At 42.4% G+C, this 27,886-nt stretch overlaps 2 protein-coding genes across 3 annotated transcripts in view; one reads left to right on the forward strand and one right to left on the reverse strand.

Moving 5' to 3' along the window:
• Positions 1-1,295: 1,295 nt before the first annotated feature.
• Positions 1,296-27,886, forward strand: part of mettl9 (methyltransferase 9, His-X-His N1-histidine) — a 28,459-nt gene continuing 1,868 nt past the window's right edge. Inside the window, exons 1-4 of the mRNA XM_048552635.2 lie at positions 1,296-1,769; positions 3,204-3,394; positions 6,202-6,411; positions 8,461-8,645. Of these exons, the coding sequence (XP_048408592.1) occupies positions 1,677-1,769; positions 3,204-3,394; positions 6,202-6,411; positions 8,461-8,645 (679 nt within the window). The 5' untranslated portion in view covers positions 1,296-1,676. The remainder of the gene's footprint in view (positions 1,770-3,203; positions 3,395-6,201; positions 6,412-8,460; positions 8,646-27,886) is intronic.
• Positions 9,909-26,754, reverse strand: si:ch211-139g16.8 (immunoglobulin superfamily member 6). 2 transcript variants are annotated; one of them, XM_048552637.2, is made up of 6 exons: positions 26,632-26,754; positions 19,299-19,481; positions 16,162-16,253; positions 15,017-15,073; positions 12,357-12,458; positions 9,909-10,229 (listed from the first exon to the last, which is right to left on the reverse strand). In XM_048552637.2, exons 1-6 carry the CDS (start codon positions 26,699-26,701, stop codon positions 10,173-10,175), a joined length of 561 nt encoding a protein of 186 aa, XP_048408594.1. In that variant the 5' UTR covers positions 26,702-26,754; the 3' UTR covers positions 9,909-10,172. The 2 variants fall into 2 exon arrangements, with proteins under 2 accessions (XP_048408594.1, XP_048408593.1); XM_048552636.2 differs by having other exon boundaries at positions 19,119-19,481.

The following is a 27,886-nucleotide window of genomic DNA, read 5'->3' on the forward strand; positions in this document are numbered from 1 at the left end:
GAGGGGCTGATACGTGTGAGAAACATGCATCACCCAAGCCCCTTATACCCCCAAAGATTGAGTTGACATCCAGTTCCAATGTGCCACTGACCCTGACACCCGGTAGGATCTGTCAACACTCCCTCTTCTCAGTGACATGACTTCCCCGTCGTACTTCTGGAATTAGCACCTCTTTGCTGTGGTAGTCAACGTCTCCCTCCCTTTGTCAGACCCAACAGTCCTGCCCACCATCGCTTACCTTGCATTCTAACCTCACACTTTGCGGATATTTTCTAATCTACTCGTTCAGTTGCCATTAGATACTTTGGAGCAGGTGGGATTTGAATCCAGGTCTCCTGATTCAGAGGTGAGTGAACCACCACTGCACAAATAAACTCCCTTTCAGACTATTTTCCAGGAAACATCAAATTGGCTGTCTTAATGCGAGACATTTAAATCACAGAATATAGCAACTACTGCTGTGAAAAAGGGTTTGGGTTGACATTTCCCAATTATTCTGCACTACCTGTTGGATTTAAGATACAAGATAATAAAATGTGAGGCTGGATGAACACAGCAGGCCGAGCAGCATCTCAGGAGCACAAAAGCTGACGTTTCGGGCCTAGACCCTTCATCAGAGAGGGGGATGGGCCTGCTGTGTTCATCCAGCCTCACATTTTATTATCTTGGATTCTCCAGCATCTGCAGTTCCCATTATCACGGATTTAAGATACACCTCATTTCTGAAGGAGCCATAATTGGAATCTACTGCCAGAAATGCGAACTTCTTACTTAATGGGGAAAAACTCTTGGTTGAGATTAACACTCTGAAAAGTCGGGTCTAATTCAGAAATATGTTTTTGAGACTCAGTCAACCAACTCCACTGATGCAGTATAGTATTTGATGTTTAGATTACCGTACAAAAGGTAAGGGACGAAAGTCAGTTTATATTTTGATTCTTTGTGATCCTCGTAGGCACAAACTTCAAAATGTTTAGAGAGACAATACCGATCTCGTAGTTTTTCTTTGGTTTTCCACACTCCATTGTGGTGACCAAAACCCACCAAAATGAAACGTTAAAAATGATCACCATTGCCATTATCCCTAATCCGTGTTAACGCGTTCAAATCCGAGTCTCCAGCTTGAGTCCTGGACCCGGGAACTTTCTCACTTTCAAACGGCACGCCTCTTTGGAAACCCAGAGTAGCCAATCAGGAGCGCCTTCGTCGACTGGCCAATCATGGCATTGAGCTGCAAACCAATCAGAGACGCAAGAAAGCTGTCCAATGCTGAACTGCTCAAGTGTCAGCCAGGAGCGGAAATCTCCCGGGATACAGGAAGTCAGCGGGAATGGGGGACTCTGAGGCTGATTACAGAAACGCACCTTGAGTTTGGGATGTGGTGGGGTCCGTGCTGGTGAAGGGGGGGGGGGGTGGGAGGATGGGAGGATCCTGGACGCATCTGCTGCTTTTTCACCTTCTCTGCAAAATGTTTGCCCCCTGTTGACCCCCGAGAAGGGGGTAAGGGAAGGGTCTCCTGTGGGGAGGGGGTCCCCTGGAGTCCCCGGGATCAGACGGGGTAGCGTTGAGTGGGGTGAGGGGTGTCACACCCCCTCCCGCCCGGAATTCCCAGGACGGCTGTGAAGCGAGTGCTGCTCCTGCTCTGTTACTTTGTTGCACTCCTGCAGCTGAGGAAAATGTGGAGCAGTAAATACCTGCGGAGCCCCTTGTCCCGCTCGTTGTTCAGCAACGTGAGGCATCAGGGCGACGAAGAACACGACAAGTCCCAGGTACATCAGTCTGTTTCTTTGGTTGGAAATAGAAAGTTGTTTTAACCGAGAAAAAGCTTTTGGTGCTGCTGTGAGATTCTAAAGGACGTGCATTTCTGCCGGAATCAAGTTACTGTGTAGAAACCTTGTTGTAATTCATTTCCTGATGCTTATTTTATCCTGCTCCAGTTGTCATAGAGATAGTGATGATAATTGTCTACCTTGATTGAAGCAGACTGGATGGGCTGAATGTCTTACTTCTCCTCCTATATCTTATGGTCACCTGTGACGGATGCCTGTGGTTTGCCGTTCCACTCCAGAAACTTGAGCACAAAATCTTGGTGGATGATCCAGTGCTGTTCTGAGGGAGGGTGAGGATGCCAACAGAGGGTGAACCCTGAGGCATTGGGTGAGGGGTGGGTTGGGCTGGTGGCAGAGTGGATGCACTGAAAGAGGCAGCATGCTGGCAGAGGGCAGGCTGTAAGGTAGGAGGGTAGCTAACAACGGTGTGATCCTGAGAGAAAACTTAAGAATACAGTTCTGAGAAACTGCTGTGTTGTTGGAAAATTGGTACTAGGATCAGGGCTGAGGGTATGCTACACTTTTGAAGTTGTTATTACCTCTTCGATGAGATATTTAGACTGAGGTTCTGGTTACTTTCCCGAGTGGACTTACAACTAATTATACCCTAGTTTGGTGTAAAAATAGCTGCCTATAATTCTTGCTAATGTAATAACTATCATAACACTTCAAACACAAAAATAAATTGCTGGAGAACCTCAGCAAGTCTGGCAGCAACTGGGGACAGAAAGCAGACTTAATATTTCTAGCCCAGTGACATTCTTCAAGACTTTGAGGAAGTTCAGAGGAAAAGTCACTGTACTCAAAACATTGACCCATAGGACCCTAGACCTGTATTCCAGAGTTTTGTGAATTGAATTTGAATTCCACCAGCTGCTGTAGAAGGATGTGAACTTATACCCCAGAGCCTTAGCCTGGGCTTCTGGATAGCCAAACCAGTGACCTTACTTTGCCACTTTCTCCTCCACCCCAGCTATACAGTGATGGAGCACTTAAAATCCAGGAGGTGCATCAAAAGCCCAAAATTGGAACTCAGAGGGTTTGGGGTCTGGAGCAGATTAGAGTTAGGGAGTGTGAGATGAGGCAACGGAGGGATTTATAAACAAGACCAATAGTTTTAAAATTGAAGCATTATTTAGTTATGAGTGAATGTACAAGGATGCTGATGATTTGGTGCAAGTGAGGATATGGCCAGCAGAATATTGAAAGAGCTCATGTTTACCAATGGTGTGAGATGGAAAGCCAGCTAGGCGTAGGATAATCAAATTGGGAGGTAACAAAGGAAGAAGAGATTTAGTAACAATTGTTTGGAGCATGTATAATTACCAGTAATTTCTATCGAAGGTGCTGACACCGTTGTCATTCTTTTTGCAGTGGTATGCCTGTGACATGGAATTGCTGCCAATATGTCTGCAGCCATCATTTGTTCAGAGTCATCTAGATGTGGGGACACATGCGTTTCTCAGGCAATGTTCAGAGAAATCCAGCTGGCTTTTTGTTCAGATTTATTACTCCCTCGTCACTTCTGTGTTTGGTCTGTTCATGTCCAAGACCTCCATCAATGGGTAAAATGATTAATTTTTTAAAAAAATTGTATTTCCAATTTTGTGGGGTCACAAGGCTGTCTTATATTGGTGGTAACTCTCATCCCAGGGTGAAGTGTCTGCTAAGTCCCCACCACCAAGGATCATGCGTATTGTTAAAAGACAGATTAAAAACAGGATGCTGGTTTTAGCTCAAAAAATCACTGAAAATTGACCTGCCATGAACAAAGATGATTGGCACTCTCTCTTGATGCATTTTGAAGGTGGCCAGAGGAGTTCTGACCTGGAGTCCTAGTCATTATTTACATTCCCAACTGTAATGACTCCAGTTGATGTTGTTATTGGACAAGCCAGATCCCAGACTGAAATTTGGGTTGCTAGGTCATGTTAATAAGTGTCTTTCACTGAAACCCAAAATCTAATGATGCAGATTCCAGTTTAACATTAGAACAAGAGTTTATTATACAAAAGAAATGAAGATAAAATAGAATAAATCAAGCTATTGAAATACAACTCAAATTTAAAGATTTTGAATGACATGATAAAATACAATCCCGTTCAACTCAAAAACCACTCCTTTACATAAGAGAGAGTTTTCTTCCCTTTAACACTTATAGTTTTTAATTTTACTGAGGTTTCGGGTTTGAGAATTTGATAGCAACTTCCTGGAGCTTTCATATAATTTATCTTTGGGCTAATTGATGCTCAAAGTCATTCAGAGTTTAAATCAAACACTTCTCATCTGGAACCTTTTAAGCTAAAATTAAACTGAGGCAACCCCTTTCTTAACAGATGTAAAACTACCTGCCTTTCTCAGGAACAACTGAATGACACTTCCAACTTCAGGCAAGTCTTTTGCAAACTGCCCCAAACTGAAACTTAAAAAAAAATTTTACCAAGCTGTGCATACTTCACCTATGGACAAAAAAAAACTAGAATCTTCTATATGAAATTCTAATGTTCGCTTCATTTGCTTGTATGCTTCCCCACTATAAAGAAAACACATTATTCTCCAAAAAGTGTGTCTCTAATATTTGTGATTTAAAAGTAATCACTATGCCTACAGAAATACAAGTTAATAATTTAAGCCCCGTAAGACATGCAGAAAATTATTACCCGTAGTTCTCAATTCAAAAATTCAAACTAAATGATATTAAAGTCACAAAAATCTCAAATCTCGCATCAATGTGACAAAAACCAGATTGTGTTCATAAAATCAGTTTTAATAGAGCAGAAGGTGGTTATTTACCTATTATGTTGGTCCTGGCTCTCTGCAATAGCAGGTCACCAAGTGTCACTTCCCTGTAGTTCCTTCAGTTTTTTTGTATTAAAACCACGGAGCTGCTATTTTGACCAGCATTTTTTTTAAAATCAGGCTTTTTTTTTCAGAACTTTGGTGTGTGCAATGAATGATTTAAATTGATGTTAAATGTTCCAATCAACCTATTCAGATTCTGGAGCAGGTGGGACTTGAATCTAGATCCCTAAATGCATCCTTCCTCCTCTCAAACCTTTAAAAGATGTTTGTTAGTAGCAAGGCAAGTGGCGCCAGAACTCACTGCAGAAATACTCCTTGAAGTTTAATTGATTTTCAGAGGATAAATTTACTACTTGCTGAGTGATACCAGAATCAATTTTTGTTTTGTTTAAGGCACAGATTTAAAGCACAGCAACACAGCTGTTTCACTGTGATCTTGGGCTTCCCTGCAGTGACAGCATTAACCATGTGCTGTGGAAAATTCTGTTGTTGGTGATTTGTGCTGTGGTTTATTTTGTATTTCTATTTTTAAAGTAGATTTAGAATATACTGATAGAGATTTATAAAGTCATGGGGTGGGGTATAGATAAGGTGAGTGCCAGGTGTCTTTTCCCTAGGTTTCGGATTTCAAGACTAGAGGTCATATTTTTAAGGTGAGAGGAGGAAGCTTTAAAACAGACATGAGGGGCTCTGTTTTACACAGAGAGAGACAGGTGGGACTAGTTTAGTTTGGGATTATGTTCAACATGGACTGGTCGGACCAAAGGGTCTGTTTCCATGCTGTATGTCTATATGGCTATATTGAGAATTTTTGTTTTCTATTTTTGTTCTCTGGATTTACTGACCTGGTTTAAAAACAATACACATTTCTTGCCCCAAGGACATTGAGAGTTAGCCATGTCACGGGGGCAGAGACTACGTGGACACCAGGTCAGGGTGGCAAGACAATAGTTAAATCAGTTGCTGAAAGAGTCGACGGCAACTCTGTCTTGTCCAGTTCAATTTCTACAAGGTGAGATTTAAACCGATGACTTTTGGACTTTCAATGCAGCACCATTAACAGCCACGTACCAAACAGGCGCATGTTATTAATTATAAACAGAAATAGAGACATTGCAGGAGGCCGGTGCCAGAATTGAAATGTAAGACTGTCAGGAAAGACTGAACAAGTTGGAACTCACTTCGGCAGAAAAGGGAAGGCCGTGGTTTGACCTGATCTTTAGAATTATGAGAATGTTAAAAAAGATAATGGAGTTTTTTCTGCTTGTGGGTAGACTGAAACAAGGGGTGCATACACGGTACACAATAATAAAATCCAATAGCGATTTCAGGAGAAACCTCTAGCTAGAGATAAAGTGAGAACATAGAACCTGATTCCAGAGCTATTGTTCAAATGAGTAAGCAAGATGCTTTTGAGGGAAAGTGGGATAAATGCATGAAAGGGTTAGTGGGATACACTGAGTGTGAGTTGAGGAGAAGATGGAAAGATGCTCATGTGGCCTGCACCAATGGGTTGTGAGACCTGTTTCTGTGCCATGCATTCAATGTCTCTTTCTCTTCATTGATACAGGCTGCTGGGAAGAGGTTCGATGTTTGTCTTCTCTGAAGAGCAATTTCTTCGGCTGCTGCGAGTAGGACCAGACTGGGGGGCAGCCAGAGTGCTTGATCTTGGGGCTGGAGATGGAGAGGTTACTAAAATCATCAGCCCCCATTTTGAAGAGGTCTATGTGACTGAAGTGTCTCCTACCATGAAATGGCAACTTAAAAAGAAACAGTACAGGTAAAATGAGAACTTCCGTCTCTGTACTAAACAGGACGTCTACAGAAGCATCTGTTTAACTAGGTAATATTTAAAATCCTATCTATCCCTATCTGCTGGTCATGATTTTCATACAACTGAATAATGGGTTGAGCTACACCAGAGCCAATCATCCATGTTTAATTGGGACAAAAATTCTGGACTGGGTCAGGTTAGATATCCTTCCCCAGAGGATGGTCAGATTGTCATGAAAATCTGATAACTTTAGGGTCACTTTTACTGATCACAGCTTTTTATTCCCAATTGAATTCAAATTTCTAAACTGCTATAATAAGATTTGAACCACATTCGACTGAATTTAAGGGAACAGGGGCTATGATAGTAATGACCCTGGACTTGTAATCCTGAAATCCACGAAGTTCTTCTGGATATGTGGATTTGAATCCTGCCACAGTAGATGATGAAATTTTAATTCAGTAAAAAGATGGGATTGAAAGTTGGCCTAATAGTGACCTTATAACTGTTGTTGATTGTCTTTATAAAAAAAAAACCCCTTCTGGTTCACTGATATTCTTTAGGGAAGGGGAAAGCTGCCATTCTTACCCAGTCTGACTTGTATGTGACTTTGGAACCAAAGAAATTGGTTTACTGTTCATTACCCTGTGGGCAGTAAGGAATGGGTAACAAATGCTAGCTTAGCATTTGCCACGTTGCTACAGAAAGTTGTGGAGGTCAAGTCAGATATTTAAGGAAGAGAGATTCTTGATTAGTAAGGGGATCAAGGGTTATGGGGAGAAGGCAGGAGAAAAAGGGTCTGAGAAACATATCAGCCATGATCAAATAACGAATCAGACTTGATGGGCCAACTGGCTTATTCTGCTCCTGTATTTTATGGTTTTGTGGTCACTGCACCCCCTCTAGCAAAGGTAGCTACCCATATCTTTGTCACACTAGACTTGACCATTCTAATACACTTTTGGCCGACCTGCAATATTAAAAACATCCAAAACCTGCTGACTGAGCAGTGGCTCTCGTCAGCTCTCAGTCACCCAGCATCTCGGTGCTTGCTGACCTACACTGGGCGCTGGTTCGGTAGCACTTCAGTTTCAAAATTCTCATCATTGTTTTTTGATCCCTCCAAGATTCTAATCTCTCCTTTGACCTTTTGATTATCTCCCCTAATATCTGCTTACAGAGCTTGCTGCTTGGTGTCAAATTTTGTTTCATAGTACTCCTATGCAGTGTCTTGATAGTTAAATATATTAAAGCTGTTATATAAGTACAATTTTTGTTGTTGTAATGGTTTGCTAGGCAACCTGATGCTTGCAAGTAACACAGCATTTCTAGATAAAACACTACAGTCATTTAAAGAAGATTTTTGCATGATATTGCATAAAACAAAAGCAAGTGAATCAGATGGTAAGATTGTAAAGGTTAGAGACAGAAGAAGACATTAAGCCTGTCTAGCTCATCTGTCCACCATTTCCTTAATGACTCCCCATTTCCATTGGTTGTCAAGCATCTGTTTAGTTTCCATCGTGAAATCCAGTAAAGCTTCTTGTTCAACCCCTGAATCTGTAATCTGCTTTGCAGACTGATCAGCCTTTTTTATAACTAAGACAAAATTGTTGTGTGCGCATTTCCTTTAAGAGCAGATTGTGTAACCAGACTTATGGATTCAGGTGCTGATTTTTCAATGAACAATATTGACAAGGCTATGTTACCCTTGTGTTAGTGGTAATAATGCCTTTCTCACAAGCAGTGTTTGCTAGGCCACTTCACAGTAACCACAACATGTCCAGCATTCATTGCCAAGCCTTATTTCTCTGTTGAGAAGGTGGCAGTGAATCACTGTTTTGAACTGCTGTGGTCCTTGGGGGATAGGTGCATGGGCATTCTAGGATTTTGGTCCGGTGTTGTTAAAAGATTGACTGACTCAGAGGAAATTGCAGGCAGTAGAGTTCCCATGCACCTGATGCTCATGTCTTTCATAGTGGTAGAGTTTACTGGTTTGGAAGATGCTATGTTGAAATGTTTTTACTTAAAATCTGTTTCCCTTGCACTTTGCAGAGTCCTGGGGATTGATGAGTGGCAGGACACTGGCTTTTATTACAATATGATTAGCTGTCTAAACTTGCTGGATCGGTGTGATCAACCTTTGACTCTGCTGAAGGACATCAGGAATGCTCTGGAGCCAAGTGAAGGCCGTCTGATATTGGCTGTGGTCTTGCCCTTCCAACCCTATGTGGAAAATGGTAAGTTGCACAATAAAACAGTCCAGGATGGGATGGGGATCCTGACACTGTAATCTTTTAAATAAGTTGTGTCATAAAGATTCTGCTGCTCAAACTGCAAAACCATTGAGCGAAAACAGAACAGGAAACGAAACACTCTCGATCTAGGTTGGAGGTAAATGGCATTTTATTAAGACAGTCTGTGTGCAAACCTCAGTCTGGATTATTTTTCTTTTCACAGCCTTTCCATCATCTTGGAATGTGGGATTGCCCAATTTATTGAGCCTCTAACATTCTCATAACATTGTCATTGGGCTGTGCAGTACAGGGTTGTTCAATACATTTGTTACGAACTACATGTGACCACTTCTGTCATGTGATCTCAATTATCCTATTTGATGTGAACTTCAAGCTTGTGTGTTTTCGTGAGATGAAAAGCAAAGTAAATGTTCATATTCAAATCAGGTTTACTTCCTTAGTTACTATTTGGTGTCAGCTGTCTGTTGATTAGATCCCTGGCAAAGTCAGCATTTATTTTATTTGTTCTTGAGAAAGTGGTGATAATTTGCCTTTTTGAACCACTACAGTCTGTGCAGCATAGGTATACCATCAGTGCTGTTCAGGAAACAGTTCCAGGATTTTGACTGACATTGAAGAAATGGCAGTAGGCTTCCAAGCATGTGGTGATAACTTCAAGGTGGTGGTGTTCCTATGTGTCGGTAGCTGTTGTTTTCTAGGTGGTACGTTTTGCAGGATTGGAAGGCGCTGTTGAAGGAGCCTTGGTGAGTTGTCGCATTGCATCTCCTGGATGGTACACACTGCTGCCACTGTGCATTGGGTTGGTGAAGGGGGTAGTTTTTAAAGTGGTGGAAGAGCTGCTGACCAAGCAGTTTGCATTCTCTAGGATTCTACTGGGGACCAATAAACACTGTTTAATTTTGGTATTATTTTCTAATCAGCTTGGTCAGAGCTATGACATGTCTGGATCAGGTGGGACTTGAATCTGGGACTCCTGGCTCAGAGATAGAGACATTAACACTGGGCCACAAGAGCCCTTCTATTTTTGTTAACTTTTTTCTCTCTGCCGACCTGTTTGGAGATGTTATTACACACCTTGAAGCAGATGGGTACTTGACTCAGGCCTCCCAGTCCAGGGGTAGGGACTGTACCATGAGTGCCTCCCTTTTGACTGTGGTATGCAAACTCTTTCCTGGGTTATCGGTTGCTCAAAAGATTTTAATATCAAGTTGACCCTTTATAATCAATTAGCAATTCATAATAGACTTCAGGAACAGGTCGAATTTAATTAGTTTAAAGAGAAGATTGAAATGAAGGGAAGCAATGCTGTCTGGATATGACACGATCAGCTCCAAAGAATGAAAAATGTGGACTAAACACAGATTGAAATCTTAAATCACAGGTCCCTCTTGCATTGCTGCCCACTGGTTAAGCTTGTTAACTGAGAGTCTCCTTTATCTTGTCCACGTGCAAGTCTATTAACACTGTCTTGGGAATTCCATTCATTTTAGTTGGTTGGTGATGGCACCCTCAGGCATTTTGATAGATACTGTCATCGTGCTGAGCACCTTGAAGTTGTGTCTCTTGCTACAAATACAAAAGAACAGACATTGTTATGCAGTGACCACATTAGAAATAACATTAAATTAGCCCGACCTCCCCAACCTGGAGTAGCACCAGACAATAACTGGGTTGAAACTTCTTTACTTGTCCTTGACAGTATTGAGATAAACCAGACTTAGGCAAGAAAATGTTCCTCATTGTATTTTGACAAGGTCAGGAATCACGACACCACGTTATAATCCAACAGGTTTATTTGGAAGCGCAAGCTTTCAGAGCCTCGCTCCCCCTTCGGGTGTTAGTGAGAGAGATTGTATCAGACACAGAATGGAAGAAACTCAAACAACAGAGGATCAGCCATAATCAAATGGAAAGTTAGAGCAGGCTCAAAGGGCGAATGACCTACTCCTGCTCCAAGTTTCTGTGTAACGCAAGAAGGACGACGACAATCCAAGACAAAGGAATCTGTTTGATAAACAGCCCATTCACTCCCTCCGCCATTAGTGCACAGTGGCAACAGAAGGTACCATCTGTTGAACAGTAAAGGTTTTTCCCCCTAGGGTAGGGGAGTTCAAAACTAGACAGCATAGGTTTAAGGTGGGAGGGGAAAGATTTAAAAGGGACTGAGGGACAGCCTTTTCACACAGGGTGGTGCATATTTGGAATGAACTGCCAGAGGAAATGGTAATACAGGTACAGTTACAATATTTAAAAGACATCTGGGCAGGTACATGAATAGGAAAGGTTAGAATCATATGGGCCAAACACAGGCAGATGGAACTAGTTGAGTTTCGAAAACTGGTCATTGTGGGCGAGTTGGACCAAGGTGTCTGTTCCCGTGTGATATGAATTTGTACAAAATGCACTGCAGCAACTTGCCTTCCAACTCTCAGCCTGTCGGGGATATTATTGCTGGACCATTTAATCCGGAGACCCAGATAACATTCTGCGGACCCTGGTTCAAATCACGCCACAGCAGGTGGTGGAATTTAGTTGCAGTAAAATATCTGGAATTAAGAATCTAATGACCATGAATCCATTGTCGATTGTCGGAAAAACCCATCTAGTTCACTGCCATCCTTACTTGGTCTGACGTACATGTGACTCCAGTCCCACAGCAATGTGGTTGACTGTCAACTCCCCTCTGGCAATTAGGGATGGGCAATAAATGCTCCCAGCCAGTGGCACCCTCATCCCGTAAAGAATAAAAATCCTCTATCATCTCATGTGCAGGGGCAGCAAGCAAATGGAGACACCACCTGCAAGTTCCCTTCCAAACCATACACCATCCTGACTTGGAACTGTATTTCTGTTCCTTCACTATTGCTGGGTCCAAATCCTGGAACAGCACTGAGAGTGTATCAACATCATCTGGACTATACCAGTACAGGAAAGTAGCTCACCATCGCCTTCCCCAGGGTAATCAGGGATGGGCAATAAACCCTCTGGCCTTGACAGCAACATTTACATCCTGTGAACAGTTTAAACAGAATGTACCTCTGGGATAACAGACTAATCCTGAGGTGGTTATTTCATCTGATAATGATCAGATGCAGGTATATTGAAACTGAAACTGACAGGCATCTACAAGGACGTTAATGAAATAACTCCTCAGAGGCTGGTTTCACTTCACCAAATCACCCTTTATTTACACATGGAAAGAATTTAACATTGATTCAATTTCCTCAGAGCTAGCTCTGAGTGAACAGAACCCCTGGCACTCCTGTTTATGTGACAGCCAGGGCTTCCTAATTGGACCAGATTAACAGCCCCAGTCGGGGAACTCATATTCTTTGAGATCCACCTGGCTGACCTAATTTAAATTACCAGCAGGATATTACATTCAGGAAGGTTTGTAACACTTATCTCATGAGATTTCTTGTCCTAGTTTTCCATCTTCTCTTCTGAAACTTAACAGTATATATACCTTTCCAGCATTTGTAAGAGGCTGCAATGAAATTGAAAATGACTCCTAAGAGCTCATGCTTAAAAAAAAAAAACCACAGGTTGACCTGATTTTAATTCTGTGCATGTGAATTTGTTCAGTTTCTGCCAGTCATTCAGTGCAGCAGGAATCTGCTTCCTCTCATTCAGTAAGCTCCTTGTACACAGTTTTCTTTCACAAACAAAGGCTATATTTATCCCGATTCTCACCTTTTCTTCATTTACTTCTGTCGCATGCTTTTTATTTCTATACTTTTTGTTGAATTCCAGTGCAAGGTCCTTGAAAGCTCGGCTCTTCTGTTCTTCATTTGGCTGTGGGCAGTTAACAGAAAATAGTCAGACAGAAGTTTGGAGGGACAAACTTTGAAAACATTATTTTGCATTTTGATAGTGCCTTCTGCAATTGCCAAATGTCCCTAAGTGCGTTAAAACTAACAAAGCACTTTTTAAAATTGTAGACACTGCTGTAATGTAGGAAACATGACAACCCATTTGTACAGAGGAGCTCCCACAGCAGCCATTTGGTATTGACCAAATAATCATTTTTTGTGATTTTTAAGGATATACAGTGGCTGAGGATTTCAGGGTGAATATCCCTGCTGTTCTTCAGAGTGGTGCCATTTGCATCCACGGGAGTATAGGTGAAGAGAAGGCACTTAAAAGTTCCATGTGCAGGAGATCCTCTGGCAGTGCTGCATTCTCTCCCCCCCCCCCCCCCCCCAAAAAAAAAAAATTGCACTGGGAGCTTGATCAGATTCCCTACAGTGTGGAAGCAGGCCCTTCGGCCCAACAAGTCCACACCGCCCCTTAGACCATCCCGCTCAGATCCATCCCCCTATAACCCACACACCCCTGAACATTACAGGCAATTTAGCATGGTTGATCCACCTAGCCTGCACATCTTTGGACTGTGGGAGGAAATCGGAGCACTCGGAGGAAACCCATGCAGACACGGGGAGAATGTGCGGAGTTTGCACAGACAGTTGCCCGAGGCTGGAATTGAACCCGGGTCCCTGGTGCAGTGAGGCTGCAGTGCTAACCATTGAGCCACCGTGCCTCTTCAGCCTAGATTTGTGAGTTCAGTTCTTCAGAGTGGGACTTAAAGCCTTATTGTACTCCTGAAAGAAAGGGTTCATGTCAGGGTTTGTGGTCAGTGGCTTGCTTGGAGCATTGACTGAGTGAACAATTATACAATCTCAGATATAATCCTTGCATTTTTCTCAAACTGTGGGCATAACCAAATTGTAAACCTTGTTCCCTGGCCCCTGCAACAGCAGAAATAGTAAGCTGTGCATGCTTGATTTTAAAAAAAAGTCCTTTTATAACCCAGTACGCTCAATGTGTCCTGTTCTTTCAGGTCTGCTACCCACTCAGTCCACCCCATCACCCTAGTACCCTCCTGTAGCTATAGCTCTCACAGTTGTGTTTGGAGGGTTTCATCATAATATATGGTGATGATATATGGATAGAGAACTGGCTAGGCAACAGGAGACACAGTTGTAGTGGAAGGGATTTTCTTAAAATGGAGAACTGTGACCAATGGTGTTCCACAGGCATCCGTGTTGGGACCACTGTTATTTGTGATATTCATAACTGATCTAGAGGTATAGATGGTCTGATCAGCAAGTTTGCTGATGACACTACGATGGTGGAGTGGCAGATAGTGAAGGGGACTGTTGGAGAATGCAGCAGAATAGAAATAGATTGGAGAGTTGGGTGCAGAAATGGCAGATGGAGTTCAATCCAGGCAAATGTGAGCTGATGCTTTGTTGGAAAATCCAATTCAAGAGCAAACTATACAGTAAATGGAAAAGCCCTGGGGAAAGTTGATGCACAAAAAGTTCTGGGTATTCAGATCCATTGTACCCTGAAGGTGGCAGTGGTCAAGAAGGCATATGGCATGCTTTCATTCATCGGACGGGGCACTGAGTACAAGAGTTGGCAGGTCATGTTACAGTTGTATAGGACTTTGGTACAGCCACATTTGGAATACTGTGTACAGTTATGGTCGCCACATTACCAAAAGGATGTGGATGCTTTGGAGAAGGTACAGCGGAGTTTCACCAGGATGTTGCCTGGTATGAAGGGAGGTTGAGTGGATTAGGATTATTTACATTAGAAAGACTGAGGTTGAGGGGGACCTGATTGGGGTCTACAAAATCATGAGAGGTATAGACAGGGTGGATAGCAAGAAGCTTTTTCACAGAGCGGGGGACTCAATTACTAGGGTTCACAATTTCAAGGTGAGAGGAGGAAAGTTTAGGGAAGGTATGTGTGGGACGTTCTTTACACAGAGGATGGTGGGTGCCTGGAACGTGTTTGTCAGTGGAAGTGGTAGAGGCGGGCGCGATAGCGTCATTTAAGATGTATCTAGACAGATACATGAATGGGCAGGGAGCAGAGGGATACAGATCCTTGGAAAATAGGTGACAGGTTTAGATAGAGGATCTGGATCAGCACAGACTTAGAGGGCCGAAGGGCCTGTTCCTGTGCTGTAATTTCCTTTGTTCTTTTTTCTATACCTCTGGCCTTTAAATGGGGCCCTGATGGGAAGAGAAAGAATTGAAAACACTGGCCTGCATTTTAAGGCGGCAGCCAACAGTTACCTGATGAGATTCCGGATGTTAAGAATACTAAATGTGTAGTTTGCTTTTGTTTGTTGCTTTTTGGATTTTTTGGTTGATGGATGGTTATCTGATGGGACATGGTTGGGAGGGAGGAGAGTAATTCCCTGTTCTTCTAGAGTTCTGACTGGTGCTTTGTGCCTTTTGGATTGTTACAGCCCAGAATATATAGGAAGATCCTTAAATTGTAACACCGGTCTAAAAGATGGTGCATTTCCTATTAAAAGGATAGCAATGTATACGTACATCATTTCTGCTGTGGTTATGATTGGAATTAGCCTGCCGCATCAATCTGATGGTTTGCTGTAGAAGGATAGAAGCAATGAGAAATGGAGGCTGCACTGTTGACCTTAATTACAAATTTCAAAAGTCCAGTCCTTGCCACTTAAACCATACATCAGGTAAATGACACTAACCAATTTCCGTTATCAAGCTTGTTCAGTATAGCGTTGGATTCAGGCAGCATTGGTTGTGTTGCTAGACTAGTAATGTAGACACGGTAATTTTCAATACAGTTTGAAAAAAAAAAAATTGGAAATGAAAACAAACAACTGGGATCATTAAATGTGACCATGATCCTGTTCATTGCCATCAAACCTGACTGGTTCACTCTCCTCCCTTGGAGGAGGGAAACTTGCTGTCTTTATCAACCTGTAAATCCTTCCGACATGTACTAATGGCGGGCGGGGAGGGAGTGGAATCCTTGCTTCTCATGAAATGAAGAGGAATTGGTGTCTCTACAATCACTGTCTGCAGGCCCAGTCTACAGTAAATGTGCAAGTTATCATATTAACCAAAGACTCCTCAGCAGACGAGGTTGATAAGTTTAGTTGGCTGGACAACCGGTGTGGATCAAATTAGAGACAACACCTTGGAGTTTGACCTCCATTCTGGCTTGAGTAGGTTCAGGACCTACCTCCTTGGCCTTCCCTTTGGAGGTTGTGGCACTGAATCATATTTGCCTTTGTTTCTTCTTCAGTTCTGCACCCCATGTAAGTAGGGGCATGGAGTACTAAAGCAAGGAATTCAGGTGAACATCTTATAAAACACTGAAGTGTTGTGTCCACATCTGGGCCACCAATGGAAATGCAAACAAGATTTGTTTGGGATGTTATCTCTGGATGAAGGGCTCCAGTTATGTGGACTGTTTAGAATCGAGCAGAGAAGGCGAATGGTAGGTTTAATAGACACGTTCAAAATTATTAGAGGATGTTGCTGGAGTAAATAAGAGAGATAGACAATTAAGATAGACTTGGCAGGATCTCAACATCCTGAGAATGAATTTTTAAAAGAACGTCCCTGAGCTGCCCCAAAATTCCTCTAACTTTGCACTTGTTTAAATTCTCCCTGAATGGAAAACTAGAAGTTGAAAGTGCCTTTCAGCAACTCACGACAAGGAGAATGGTGATGCAGATGGTGTATAGGGTGAGAATCATTATCAATGTTGATTGGAGCAATAGATCTGATCCTATGTCAGTAGGTCCTGCAATTAAAAATATACAAATCTCTTAATCTTCACGAGCATATTTAGTATCAAACAGAAATTATTGTACTTCAGTGGCCATTGTTGCCCAGCTCCTGAAATTACTGTTCTTTACAGGAGCTTGGGCTGAGAATGTGTCCAGTTGGGAATTGATAAACTTGACAGATGTGTGTCATTTTGCACACTTTCCTGCTACAACAAATAGCATAGGTAAGAGTCAGCCCAGAGCAGGTAGGTGTTGAGTCAGAAGCAGTGACAGCTCAGAAACTGGCTATTTGGCCAAACTAGTCCATGTGGGTATTTTACATGGAACGTGGTGCATCACGTGGAATTTGCACATTCTCCCCGTGTCTCCATGGGTTTCTTCCGGCTGCTGTCATTTCCTCTCACATCCCAAAGGTGTGAAGGGTCAGGTAGATTGGCCATGCTAAATTGCCCATAGTGTCCATGGATGTGCAGGCTAGGTAGATTAGCTATGGGAAATTGTAAGATTAAAGGCAGGATTCTCGGCAGTGTGGAGGAACAGCGGGATCTTGGTATTCAAGTGCATAGCTCCCTCAAAGTTGCCACCCAGGTGGATAAGGTTGTTAAGAAAGCATATGGTGTTTTGGCTTTCATTTAACAGGGGGATTGGGTTTAAGAGCTGCAAGGTTATGCTGCAGCTCTACAAAACCCTGGTGAGACCACACTTGGAATATTGTGTCCAGTTCTGGTCGCCCTATTATAGGAAAGATGTGGAGGCTTTGGAGAGGGTGCAAAGGAGGTTTACCAGGATGCTGCCTGGACTGGAGGGCTTGTCTTACGAGGAGAGGTTGACTGAGCTCAGACTTTTCTCTCTGGAGAGAAGGAGGAAGAGAGGTGACCTGATCGAGGTGTACAAGGTAATGAGAGGCATGGATAGAGTCGATAGCCAAAGACTTTTCCCCAGGGCAGGATTGGCTGCCTCGAGGGGTCATAGTTTTAAGGTGTTAGGAGGAAGGTATAGAGGAGACGTCAGAGGGAGGTTCTTCACCCAGAGAATTGTGAGCACATGGAATAGTTTGCCAGTGGTAGTCGTGGAAGCGGAGGCATTAGTGACATTTAAGCGACTGCTGGACATGCACATGGACAGCAGTGAATTGAGGGGAATGTAGGTTAGGTTATTTTATTTTTGGATTAGGATTATTCCACGGCACAACATCGTGGGCCAAAGGGCCTGTACTGTGCTGTACTTTGCTATGTTCTATGTTCTATGAAATGCAGGGTTACAGGGATAGGGTGGGGAGGGGAGGTATGTCTGAGTGGGATGCTGTTCAGAGGGTTGGTGTCAACTCAGTGGGCCAAATGGCCTGCTTCCACACTCCGGGGATTCAATGACAAATGGAAACATCTTGTCTACATCTACCCGATGCAAGTCTCCTGTAAACTTAAGATTGCTACTGAGTCACCTCCTTCACCTTTGCCGATGTAAAGAACCCCAATCTATTTTGATAGATATAAACTCTGTTCTGGAGTAACCTTTTGTAAATTTTCTACACTTCATGATATTCAAAACTAAACAGCCCCATTTAACCTAGCTTAAGTCCCAGTTGGTCTGTCATCGATGCTCTAACGATGATTGGAGATCAATACTTGGTTCAGCTGCCAATGTAAGTTTCCATAAGAGAATGAGAAAATGCATTTCGCATGAGACTTGGTGAAAATTCACAAGGTCAAATGAATTAGGACTGCAATAAAATTAATGTTAAAGGACACTCTGTCAAAAAAAAGCCTTCAAAAAGTGTGTACTTATGCAGGTTATTTAGGTGCCTGTGATAAGTTAACCTTTGATCCACCTTCCAGCACAGGGACCGTAACATGTACACCTTACAAATGGAGACCATTAGCTTATGCAGTGATATAACTTGTAATTGGCAAGCCCCAAAAACTAATGTTTAAACTTTTTTATGCATTAGATTAGTTCAGTTTGGCGCAGCATCGAGGGCCGAAGGGCCTGTTCTGCGCTGTATTGTTCTATGTTCTATGACTGACTATGTAGTGGGTTGTGATGTTCATGTTTTCTCAAAGAACCCAAGCAGTATGGGGGTGCTATTTAACCCCTTGAACTTCTGTACAATTCAATAAAGTCTTGGCTGATCAGAGACCTGACCTTTTGGTTAGCGAAGACTGTCCAGCTCAAGTTTAAAATTTACAATTGACCTCTTATAAATAATAACGGGCAGTAGACAGAGTTTCAGACTTTTACCACCTTTTGCATGGGGAAGTATTTCACGATCTTACTCCTGAAAATTTTGGCTCAGTCCCCTAATCCCAGACTCACTGACCAATGAAAATGATTACTCACAATCTACTCGTTGTTTTCTTTAGAATCTTGAATGTTGTTGGGATCAGCCCTCAACCTTCTAAATTGGAAAATGCAACCTAGTTTGTGTAATGTCTCCTTGTAGCTTAACCCTTGAAGCCCAAGTTCTAGCCTGTCACTATTTGGGAAATACCTTTCCTTCTCCCTTTTAGGTCCAAAGTGGATGATCTCACCTTTGCCCATGACTTTCGACTGCATCATCTCATTAATAAATAAAGTGAGACCCCAGCACAAACCCTGCTAGGGCATCATTGATCTCGCCTTGCTCAATAGAATACCTGCCCATTATCCTTAATCTTACTCTCCCTCTGTTCTGATCCGAATGAGGTCAATAATTTGCCTTCAGCTACACTCACTATGCCCCCCTCCCCAATCCATTTGCCATAGTTATGTTCATTTACTTAATATGCAGAAGTATTTCCAAACATACACAGGTAATGCAACAATTATACACTTTTTCTGCACTGGTGTACAGTGCACTGATACTATCCCTTTCTAACAAACTTAAAACCTGTGTAACTGACCTTTGAGCACCAGCATTGTACCATTTCCCATTTGTTTGGACTTGATGGAAGGGGATTTCTGGAAGGCTACACCACAGTAATACATGCCGTTGTCTGCTTGGGTCAGTTGCTGAATTCTCAAGGCAGCATTGTCACCAGAACTTGTGTCGGACAGAGTAAACCTCCCATTAGACGACTTACTTGAACAGGCTCCCGAGCACAGATTTGTCGTTTGGTTGGTGTTGATCTTGAACCACAGCACTTTAGGTGTGCTGTGGCAATAGGCATGAGTGAAAGTGCAGTTGATGGTCACATTTTTGGTCAAGTGACCTTCAATGAAAGGTTCTTGATTGACAGTAACAGTACAGTCTTTTGAAGCAAAGCCTGTTGAAAATGCAAACTGTTATTTCATTGTACTTTTTTCCTTGCTGTTTTGAATACTAAACATGGATTGAAAAAACATGGTTTAGCTCATTCAGGTTTTGGTTTGTAAGAGGCAAGTAACATTCACACCACACGAGCGCCAGGCACTGACTATCTCCAACAAAAGAGTCAGATCAGCAGCATTACCATTGTTGAACCAGGTGGCAACCTGCTTATCCGCAGCATGTGGAATCCATAAGATCCCAGGAAATGCAGACGGCCTGGGAGTCCACTAACCATGTAGGCAGGTGTGAGGACATGCACTATGCCTCTTATTGCATAAGCATTACCACCTCTGAGCAGCAGCCAAAACAGGAAATGCCTCCGAGAAATCGGAACAGGATGGTGAGGATTCCCAGGAGACCTTTCATATTTCAGCGTGGGGCTCCAAAAGGAGGTTTCGCAACCCGAGGCCAAAGTGAAGTTTCATCTGAACAGGAGTTACTTTGGACCAGAATCCACCACATGTATCAACCACATTGAATCCATCCTCTGAGCACCAGTGGATGGTATTGACTACAAGCTGGATATCCATAGGTGCAAAGCTTGTGGACTCATCTCTCACTCTCTTCCACCAGCCAGCACATTGCCAACTCATGTCACCACCATGGCAAATGTCTTTGTATTCTTTTAAATAAATAAATGTTTTGAACAGTCCTTAGTGGTGCACTACGAAAAATTCAATACATTAACAGAGGCTATAAAAATTAAAACAGACCTTTTTAAAAAATATTTAACCTTTGGGACGATGACGATGATACAGCCCAACTCCTACAGAAGCTATTGTTCAAAATCTTTTTATATTTTCAAACTTGGTTACATCAAATCAACTGAATGAACTAATCAATTTAACCAGCATTTAAAGTGGGATAGTTGGTGTCTGTCTGGATAGCTCGCTTAAAAAATAAACTTAGCTCATTAAAAAGTGACATTTCTTAAAGGGCACTGTAACAAAAATCAACTTGTAAAGGTCAAAATAAATTTAGAAAAATTTGATTTTGAGAGTTGCAGAAGAAATTCATTTTTATATAATCTCAAGGTTAATCAATCTATGCCTACCACATACATCTTTAACCTTAATTTGGTTAACATATAATTAACAAAGAAACTCCACATCATTCAGGGCAAAGTATCCCTTTGATTGGCACACCCTCCATCAGGCTTCCATCACCAGGTGCGGTGGCAGCATTGTATCTACATTGTTTCTTGTTGCTGCAGAAACTTACTGAGGCACCTTCAAAAGTTTCTTTCAATGCATGACCTCCTACGTTGAAGGACAAGAGTAGCACGCAGCAACCAGTCCAATCTGTTTAATTAAACGTTCCAAAGAGACTTCACACGCATCATAAAACAAAATTTGAGAAGGGGCCTTTTCCCCCACTTCCTTTGTAGTCTCCTCATTCATCTAACCTCCATCTTGCGACATCTATCCTATCTTCCCCCAGCAGCCACTGCTTCCCCTGGCCTGGCCCAGGGCAAAAGCTCTGAAAGGTCCAACTCCTGTCAAAAGCCCTGGTCCAAGTGAAAAGTTGTTCTGGCTCTAATTACTTCCCCACACTCACCACGTACTTTCCAAAGAGTTTGTGCACTTCCAGTGGGAGAATACCAACCTGCGATTGGAGGAGTTGCTCCTCAGACGTTCTGTCCTTTCTGTGTAAGGGGGTGACTTGTCTCATTTGGTGGCCCCAGTAAATGAATTGTCTAAGGTGTATTGTGGACTTTTTGGAGTAAATTTACATATTTTGAGTGCTGACATCAACCAGTGGATGTTTTCCCCTAAATTGTCATTGATTCACGTTTTTATTGGGGTCCTTGGTAGAAATATAGAAAATAGGAGTAGGCCATTCAGCCCTTTGAGGCTGTCCACTATTCTATATCATAATGGCTGATCAGCCATCTCTTGTCTCTCTTTCACCCCGTACCATTTGATTCCTTTAACTCTGAGAACAATATCCAACTCCTTGAAAACATGCAGTGTTTTGGCCTCGTCATTTTTTGTTCCAGTGTTTCCCCAGGCTCACCACACTCTGGGTGAAGAAATTTGTTCTCATCACAATTTTAAATGGCCTACCCTGTATCCTTAAGCTGTGATCTCTGGTTCTGGACTATCCAGGCGTTGGGAACATCCTTCCCGTGTTCACTAGTCTAGTCTGTCTGAATTTTATAAGTTGCTGAGATCCCCACTCATTACAGTCATCTGACATAGAAATAGGCCCTTCAGCCCACCAACTCTATGTTGATTACCAAACTGCACTAATACCATTTACCTGTACTAGGTCCATAATTTACTATGGCATAGTGACCAGAGCTGCACACAAGTTCCATCTGTGGCCTGACCCGTAAAGTTGTTAGCCCCAGCTAATGAAGGCAAGCATCCCATATCCCCTTTTCACTACCATGTCTGCTGGCGCTGGCACCCTCTGGATATATGGACTTGTACATCAAGGTTCCTTTTATAATTCTGAACTCAAATGAATATAGTCCTAACTGATCTAGTCTCTCTTAAATGTCAGTCTTGCTATCTCAGGAATCAGCCTGGTAAACGTTCATTGCAATCCTTCCATAGCCAGAAGATCCTTTCTCAGATGAGGAGACCAAAACTGCCCTCGATGTTCCAGCTGTGGTTTCACTAAGACCCTGTGCAATTGCAGCAAGACATCCCTGCTCCTGCGTTTGAATCCTTCTGCTATGACGGTCAACAACCATTTGTCATCTTCTTCACCTGCTGCATGTGAAAGCATACTTTTGGACTGTTGTTCAAGGACACTCAGGGCATGTTGCACCTCCCCCTTTTGCAATCTATCACCATTCAAATAATCTGCCTTCCTGTTTTTACCACCAAAATGGATATTTCACGTTTATCCACATTATACTTCATTTGCCATGCATTTGCCCACTCACTCAACCAGTCCAAATCACAATGAAGCATTGCTGCATCCTCCTCACAGCTCACCCTCCCAGCCACCTTTGTGGTGTCTGCAAGCTTAGAGATATTATGTTTGGCTCCATCATTTAAATTATTAAGAGAATTTGTGAATGGCAGGCATCCAAGTTCTGATCCCACTAGTCACTCCATGGCACTCAGAAAAAGACCTGTTCGTTCCTACTGACCACCAACCAGTTCTTTATCCACATCTGTCAACTCCCCCCAACCAGGTCCCATGCACTTTAATTTTACATGTTAATCTCTTATGTGGGGCCTTACTGAAAGCCTTTTGACAGTCCAATTAAACCACATCTACTGGTTCCCCCTTAAGAACTCTACTCGTTTCCCTTTTGTAAATCCATGCTTACTCTGCCAAATCCTGTCACTGTTTTCCAAGTGTTCTGCTATTGGATATTTCATAATGGACTTTAGTATTTCCCTACCAAAGATGTCCTGCTAACCTGTCTATAATTCTCTGTTTTCACCCTATTTCCTGTTTTAAATAATTGGGTTACATTGGCAATTCTCCAATCTATAGGAACCATTTCAGAGTCTATAAAACCTGGAGAGATGACCACCAAATCATCCACTACTTCTATGGCCACTTCCTTAAGTACTTTGGGATATAGATTGTTGGGCCCTTGGGCTTTATCAGCCTTAATCCCAGCAATTTCCCAACATTATTTCCCTACTAATACTGATTCCTGCCTTTTACTAGACCCTGCGTTCTCCAATGTTTTTGGGAAATTAATTGCCTCTCCTGTGAAGAGGGAACCAAAATATGTATTTATTCATCTGCCACATCTTTTTTCCCATTACACCCGTGCCCCTATTTTTGACTGTAAAAGACATACATTTTTCTTCACTCCTCACATACCTATAGAAACTTTTACGATCAGTTTGAATTTACCCTGCAAGCTTACTGTTGGACTAATATTTTCCCCCTCTTAATAAATTTCGGTTCTCCTTTAAAAAGTGAACTGCTCCCAATCATCAGGTTTGTTGCTAGTATTGAGAACTGTCACATCACACCATTGAATGGTGGAGCAAATGCAATGGGCTGAATAGCCTTCTGCTGACCCATCTGATAATATTTACAACATGTTTCAAGACTTTAGGCGTCAAATAGGAAGAGATTAGTCAAATTAAATGTGGGCCTGTTATGTCTAGCAGTCTAATTGCTCTTATTAAGTAGCCTAACATATGGCGTATTATCAAATATCTTCTGGAAATCCCAATATGTTACAGCTACTGCTTTTTTTTAAAATCCTGCTTGATACCTCCTCAAAGAATTGGAATAAATTTGCCAGGCATGATTTTCCCCTTCATGAAACCAGCTGACTCTCCCTGATAATAGAATAGAACTACTACAATGCAGAAAGAGGCTAGTCAGCCTGTACCAACCCTCTGAAGAGTATTCCACTCAGACCCTACCTAATCCCCACAGCTGATCCACCTAACCTGCATACCCCTGAACACTGGGAAGTTTCCCCATGGCCAGGCCACCTAACCTGCGCATCTTTGGACTGTAGGAGCACCCAGCAGAGACCCACATTTAGGGTGGAATCAAACCTGGGTCTTTGGTGCTGTGAGACAGTAGTGTAACCACTGAGCCACTAATCTCTTTTTTTCTAGTTGACCATGAGCAGCCAATGTAAGGACACAATTGACATTGGAACACAACTGTTAAATCATTGGATCTCGTGGATTCACCAATCACAATCTATGTTGAAAGATGCAGAAGAGATTAAATGAAGCAGAGTTCTTTCCCTTCAGTGACTCACTGTCAGCAGTGGACACATGCCCAGTGATGCTGTGGATTGAGCTCAGTTCTGTTGCCCACTCAAAACTGAGTAACTAGTGACACTTGCCATTTAAGGTCATGATGAACAATATCTTGGGGAATGCTATTCAACGTGCACTGATGCAACAAAGAGAAGGGAAAGGGGGACTTTTACCAAGCATTTTGCTCCAAGTGGCATTGTTTTGTCAGCAGAAGTTATGCAATCATGCTAAAGCAGAGTTAAGTTCCCAATATTGAACTATTTTTACATCAACGTACTTCAATGTTGCACAATTGAGGAAGTAAGGACATGTATCTGCAGAATTATTATTTTTTAATAGCAGTTATATCCAATACATTTTTATCAAATGTCACTTAACTAGTTGAATTGTTCCTTCAGAGAGCCAGCACAGAAATAACTGGCTGACCAGCCTCCTCCTGCACTGTAACAATTCTGAGAATAACTTAATCAAATGGCTTTTCCTGGAGAGAAAACATCGATCCCAAAATTTTGTATTTCAAATTTTAGCTAGTGCCGTTATAACAATTTTTGTCTTTTGCTGATTAAACAATGTGTGAAATATTTATGTCCTCACTGAACACCACTTCAGTAATGGCCAACTTCTAGTGAAATTAATTGTAGGTAATTTGAGAAATTATTCTGTTCACTACTGTCTCACAGCACCAAAGACCCAGGTTTGATTCCACCCTCTGCGTGGGTCTCTGCTGGGTGCTCCTACAGTCCAAAGATGCGCAGGTTAGGTGTCCTGGCCATGGGGAAACTTCCCAGTGTTCAGGGGTATGCAGGTTAGGTGGATCAGCTGTTCATTAAGTTTTTAATGTCTCTGCAGAAACAGCAGAACTGTCTTAGTCACAACGACAAAATCCCTCTGAAGCTGGTTCCGTTCAGTATCAGGTAAAAATCACGATTAAGACTCGAGTTGTGGTTGGTTCCTGATGACAGCAACAACCTTACACAAAAAAACTAGAACTTAAAACAAGTTCCAGTACTCGCTGAAAAAAATGTGGATTAGGTCTTTGAGAAAAATAAGGGAAAGGATGTTTAAACAAACCTGTACAAAATTTCTCAGTAATATTCCAAAGCTGTTCACCTAAGATGTACTGCAATGTGTTGATACTGTTCTCATAGAATCATAGAGTCATACAGCACAGAAACAGACCTTTCAGTACAAACAGTCCACATCAACCATGCTCCCAGTCTAAGCTAGTCCTCTGCCTGCACTTGGCCCATATTCCTCCAAGCCTTTCCTATTCATCAACTTATCCAAATGTCTTTTAAATGCTGTAACTGTACCTGCCTGCATGCACCACTTCCTCTGGTAGCTCATTCCACACATGAACCACACTCTGTGCAGCGGAGAACAAAGTTGCCCCCATATCTTTTTTTAAACCTTTGTTCCCTCACCTTTGAAATATGCCCCTTAATTTTGAACTCTCCTGCCCCCCCCCCACCCTAGGAAAAAGACTCCTAGTCAATCATTTTATCTACGCCACTCATGACTTTATAAACCTCTGTAAGGCCACCCCTCAACCTCCTATGCTTCAGGGAAAAAAGTCCCTGTCTTTCCAATCTATTTTTATCTCTCAAACTCTCGTGTGAATCAGTTTTGTTTACAGGTGGATTTCATTGGTACCAATTGCCCTTTAATTTGATTTATTGATGTTAGTAACTTGTAAATATTAATTAAAGCTCGAGTAGCCCTGCCTGGTCATCTTTTGAGGAGAGGCTGAAGATCGAACAGGAGCCTCAATTTAGTATCTCATTTGAAAGACTGTACCTCCTGCGGTGCTTCAAGGCCAGGCACAGTACGTGTTAGATACAGAGTAAAGCTCCAATGCCCCATCACAACACTCCCCAGACAGCTTTTAGAGGTTACAATGCAAAAAGACTATTGCCCCCTTCTCAACCAGTCCTTGCTAGAGTTTACCCTTCACGCCAACAAATAACTGTAATCATGTTTACCAACCACGTTGCCCTCTATTCTGTTGGTCATCTTTACCATCATTCAATTTGAGTGAAATGTGAATATTTCTGAATCACACAGCCCAGGACTGTGGCTGGTTTGGACCCCACTTCTACCCCCATCCCCCAATCAGTGCGAGGATAGTTGATTCCAACTGAGGAGGTAATAAAAATGCTTTGAGTATCATCTCTGGGACAAAATCCAGTAATGTCAGTCCGGGTTCTTTCTCTTCAGCTCAAACTGGGTTGAGTCTTTCCGCAGTTAATTAGCTATATTCATATTCACTGCCCCGAACATGAAAGAAGTGAGATACCTAAGAAACGTTGCAATTCACTTAATGCCCATTGTGTCAGCTGTTGAGCTCTTTGTTGGACTGGCTAGGTGAGAAAGGTAGAGTAAAATAAGTTAGTTTCTCACCTCCTGTGTACCAGTTGGAAGCTTGAAGGTAGAGGAAGAAAACCTCTGTAAGTCTCCTCATAAGTTCCATTGCTCAAACACTTTCAGCTGAAGCAGAACTGTGTGTGCCTGTTCCAAGTTGAGAAACTGTTTCCTTTCTGAGGCTATTGCTGCAACATCACTGGGAGAGGAAGTTGTATGGGAGCATGTGTAGGAATGATTTTGTGTGTCTGTGTCCTTTAGCAGACACCACACAATAATGATTGACACAGCATTGCACGAGAGGTGCATGTGAAAGCATTGAGGTGTTAAGATTTGACTCATTTTTAACTTATGCCACACAATGTATATGGGCTGTATGTGTGGATTGTGCAAATTTATGTATGCATTAGGCTTTCACTATAGTTTGTGTGTAGATAATCAGTGCAATGTATCTATTTAGATTCCCTACCTGTAGATTGTAGGATAATAGATGTTTGTGCAGATAAGATGTGGATTGTGTTCTGTACATCAACAGAATTGAGTGGAATGAATGTGTTTGATTATTGTCACTAAGTTATACTTGCAGATTTGTCATCCCATGATATAACTTGTGCTATAACCAAGTCTAGTAGTTTACTGAGATAATAAAATGTGAGGCTGGATGAACACAGCAGGCCAAGCAGCATCTCAGGAGCACAAAAGCTGACGTTTCGGGCCTTCATCAGAGGTCTAGGCCCGAAACGTCAGCTTTTGTGCTCCTGAGATGCTGCTTGGCCTGCTGTGTTCATCCAGCCTCACATTTTATTATCTTGGAATTCTCCAGCATCTGCAGTTCCCATTATCTCTAGTAGTTTACTGCTTGATTTCAACATTCTGTCCTGTGGAGGTAAACCAATTTTACGTGATTTTTTTTTCAAGTTGTGGATGTGCAGCCCTTTAGAAAGGACGCCTGATTCTTGTCCCGACAGTAGGGTCTCTTCCTGGGATGGGGACAAAAAAACTGCAGTTGCTGGATCCATGGAAGCCAAACAGGACTCTGGAAGAACAGGCAGCATCTGGAGGAAAGGAACAGTCAGCATTTCGGGCATAACCCTTCTCCAGGACTGCTCTTTTCCTCCAGAAGCTGCCTGGCTCGCTGTGTTCTTTCAGCCTCCTGTTTGGCTATACTGTTCCTGGGACACCAGTTCCAGCTCCTCTTCCCCAAACCAGCAATCTGGTTATTCCTTTTATATATGTAAACAGAGGGTCCGAGGGGGCAGTACTACTGTGGAGAATTACATCTGAACCCAATTAT

This window comes from Stegostoma tigrinum, chromosome 23 (assembly GCF_030684315.1).
Source record: "Stegostoma tigrinum isolate sSteTig4 chromosome 23, sSteTig4.hap1, whole genome shotgun sequence".
NCBI lineage: Eukaryota > Metazoa > Chordata > Chondrichthyes > Orectolobiformes > Stegostomatidae > Stegostoma > Stegostoma tigrinum.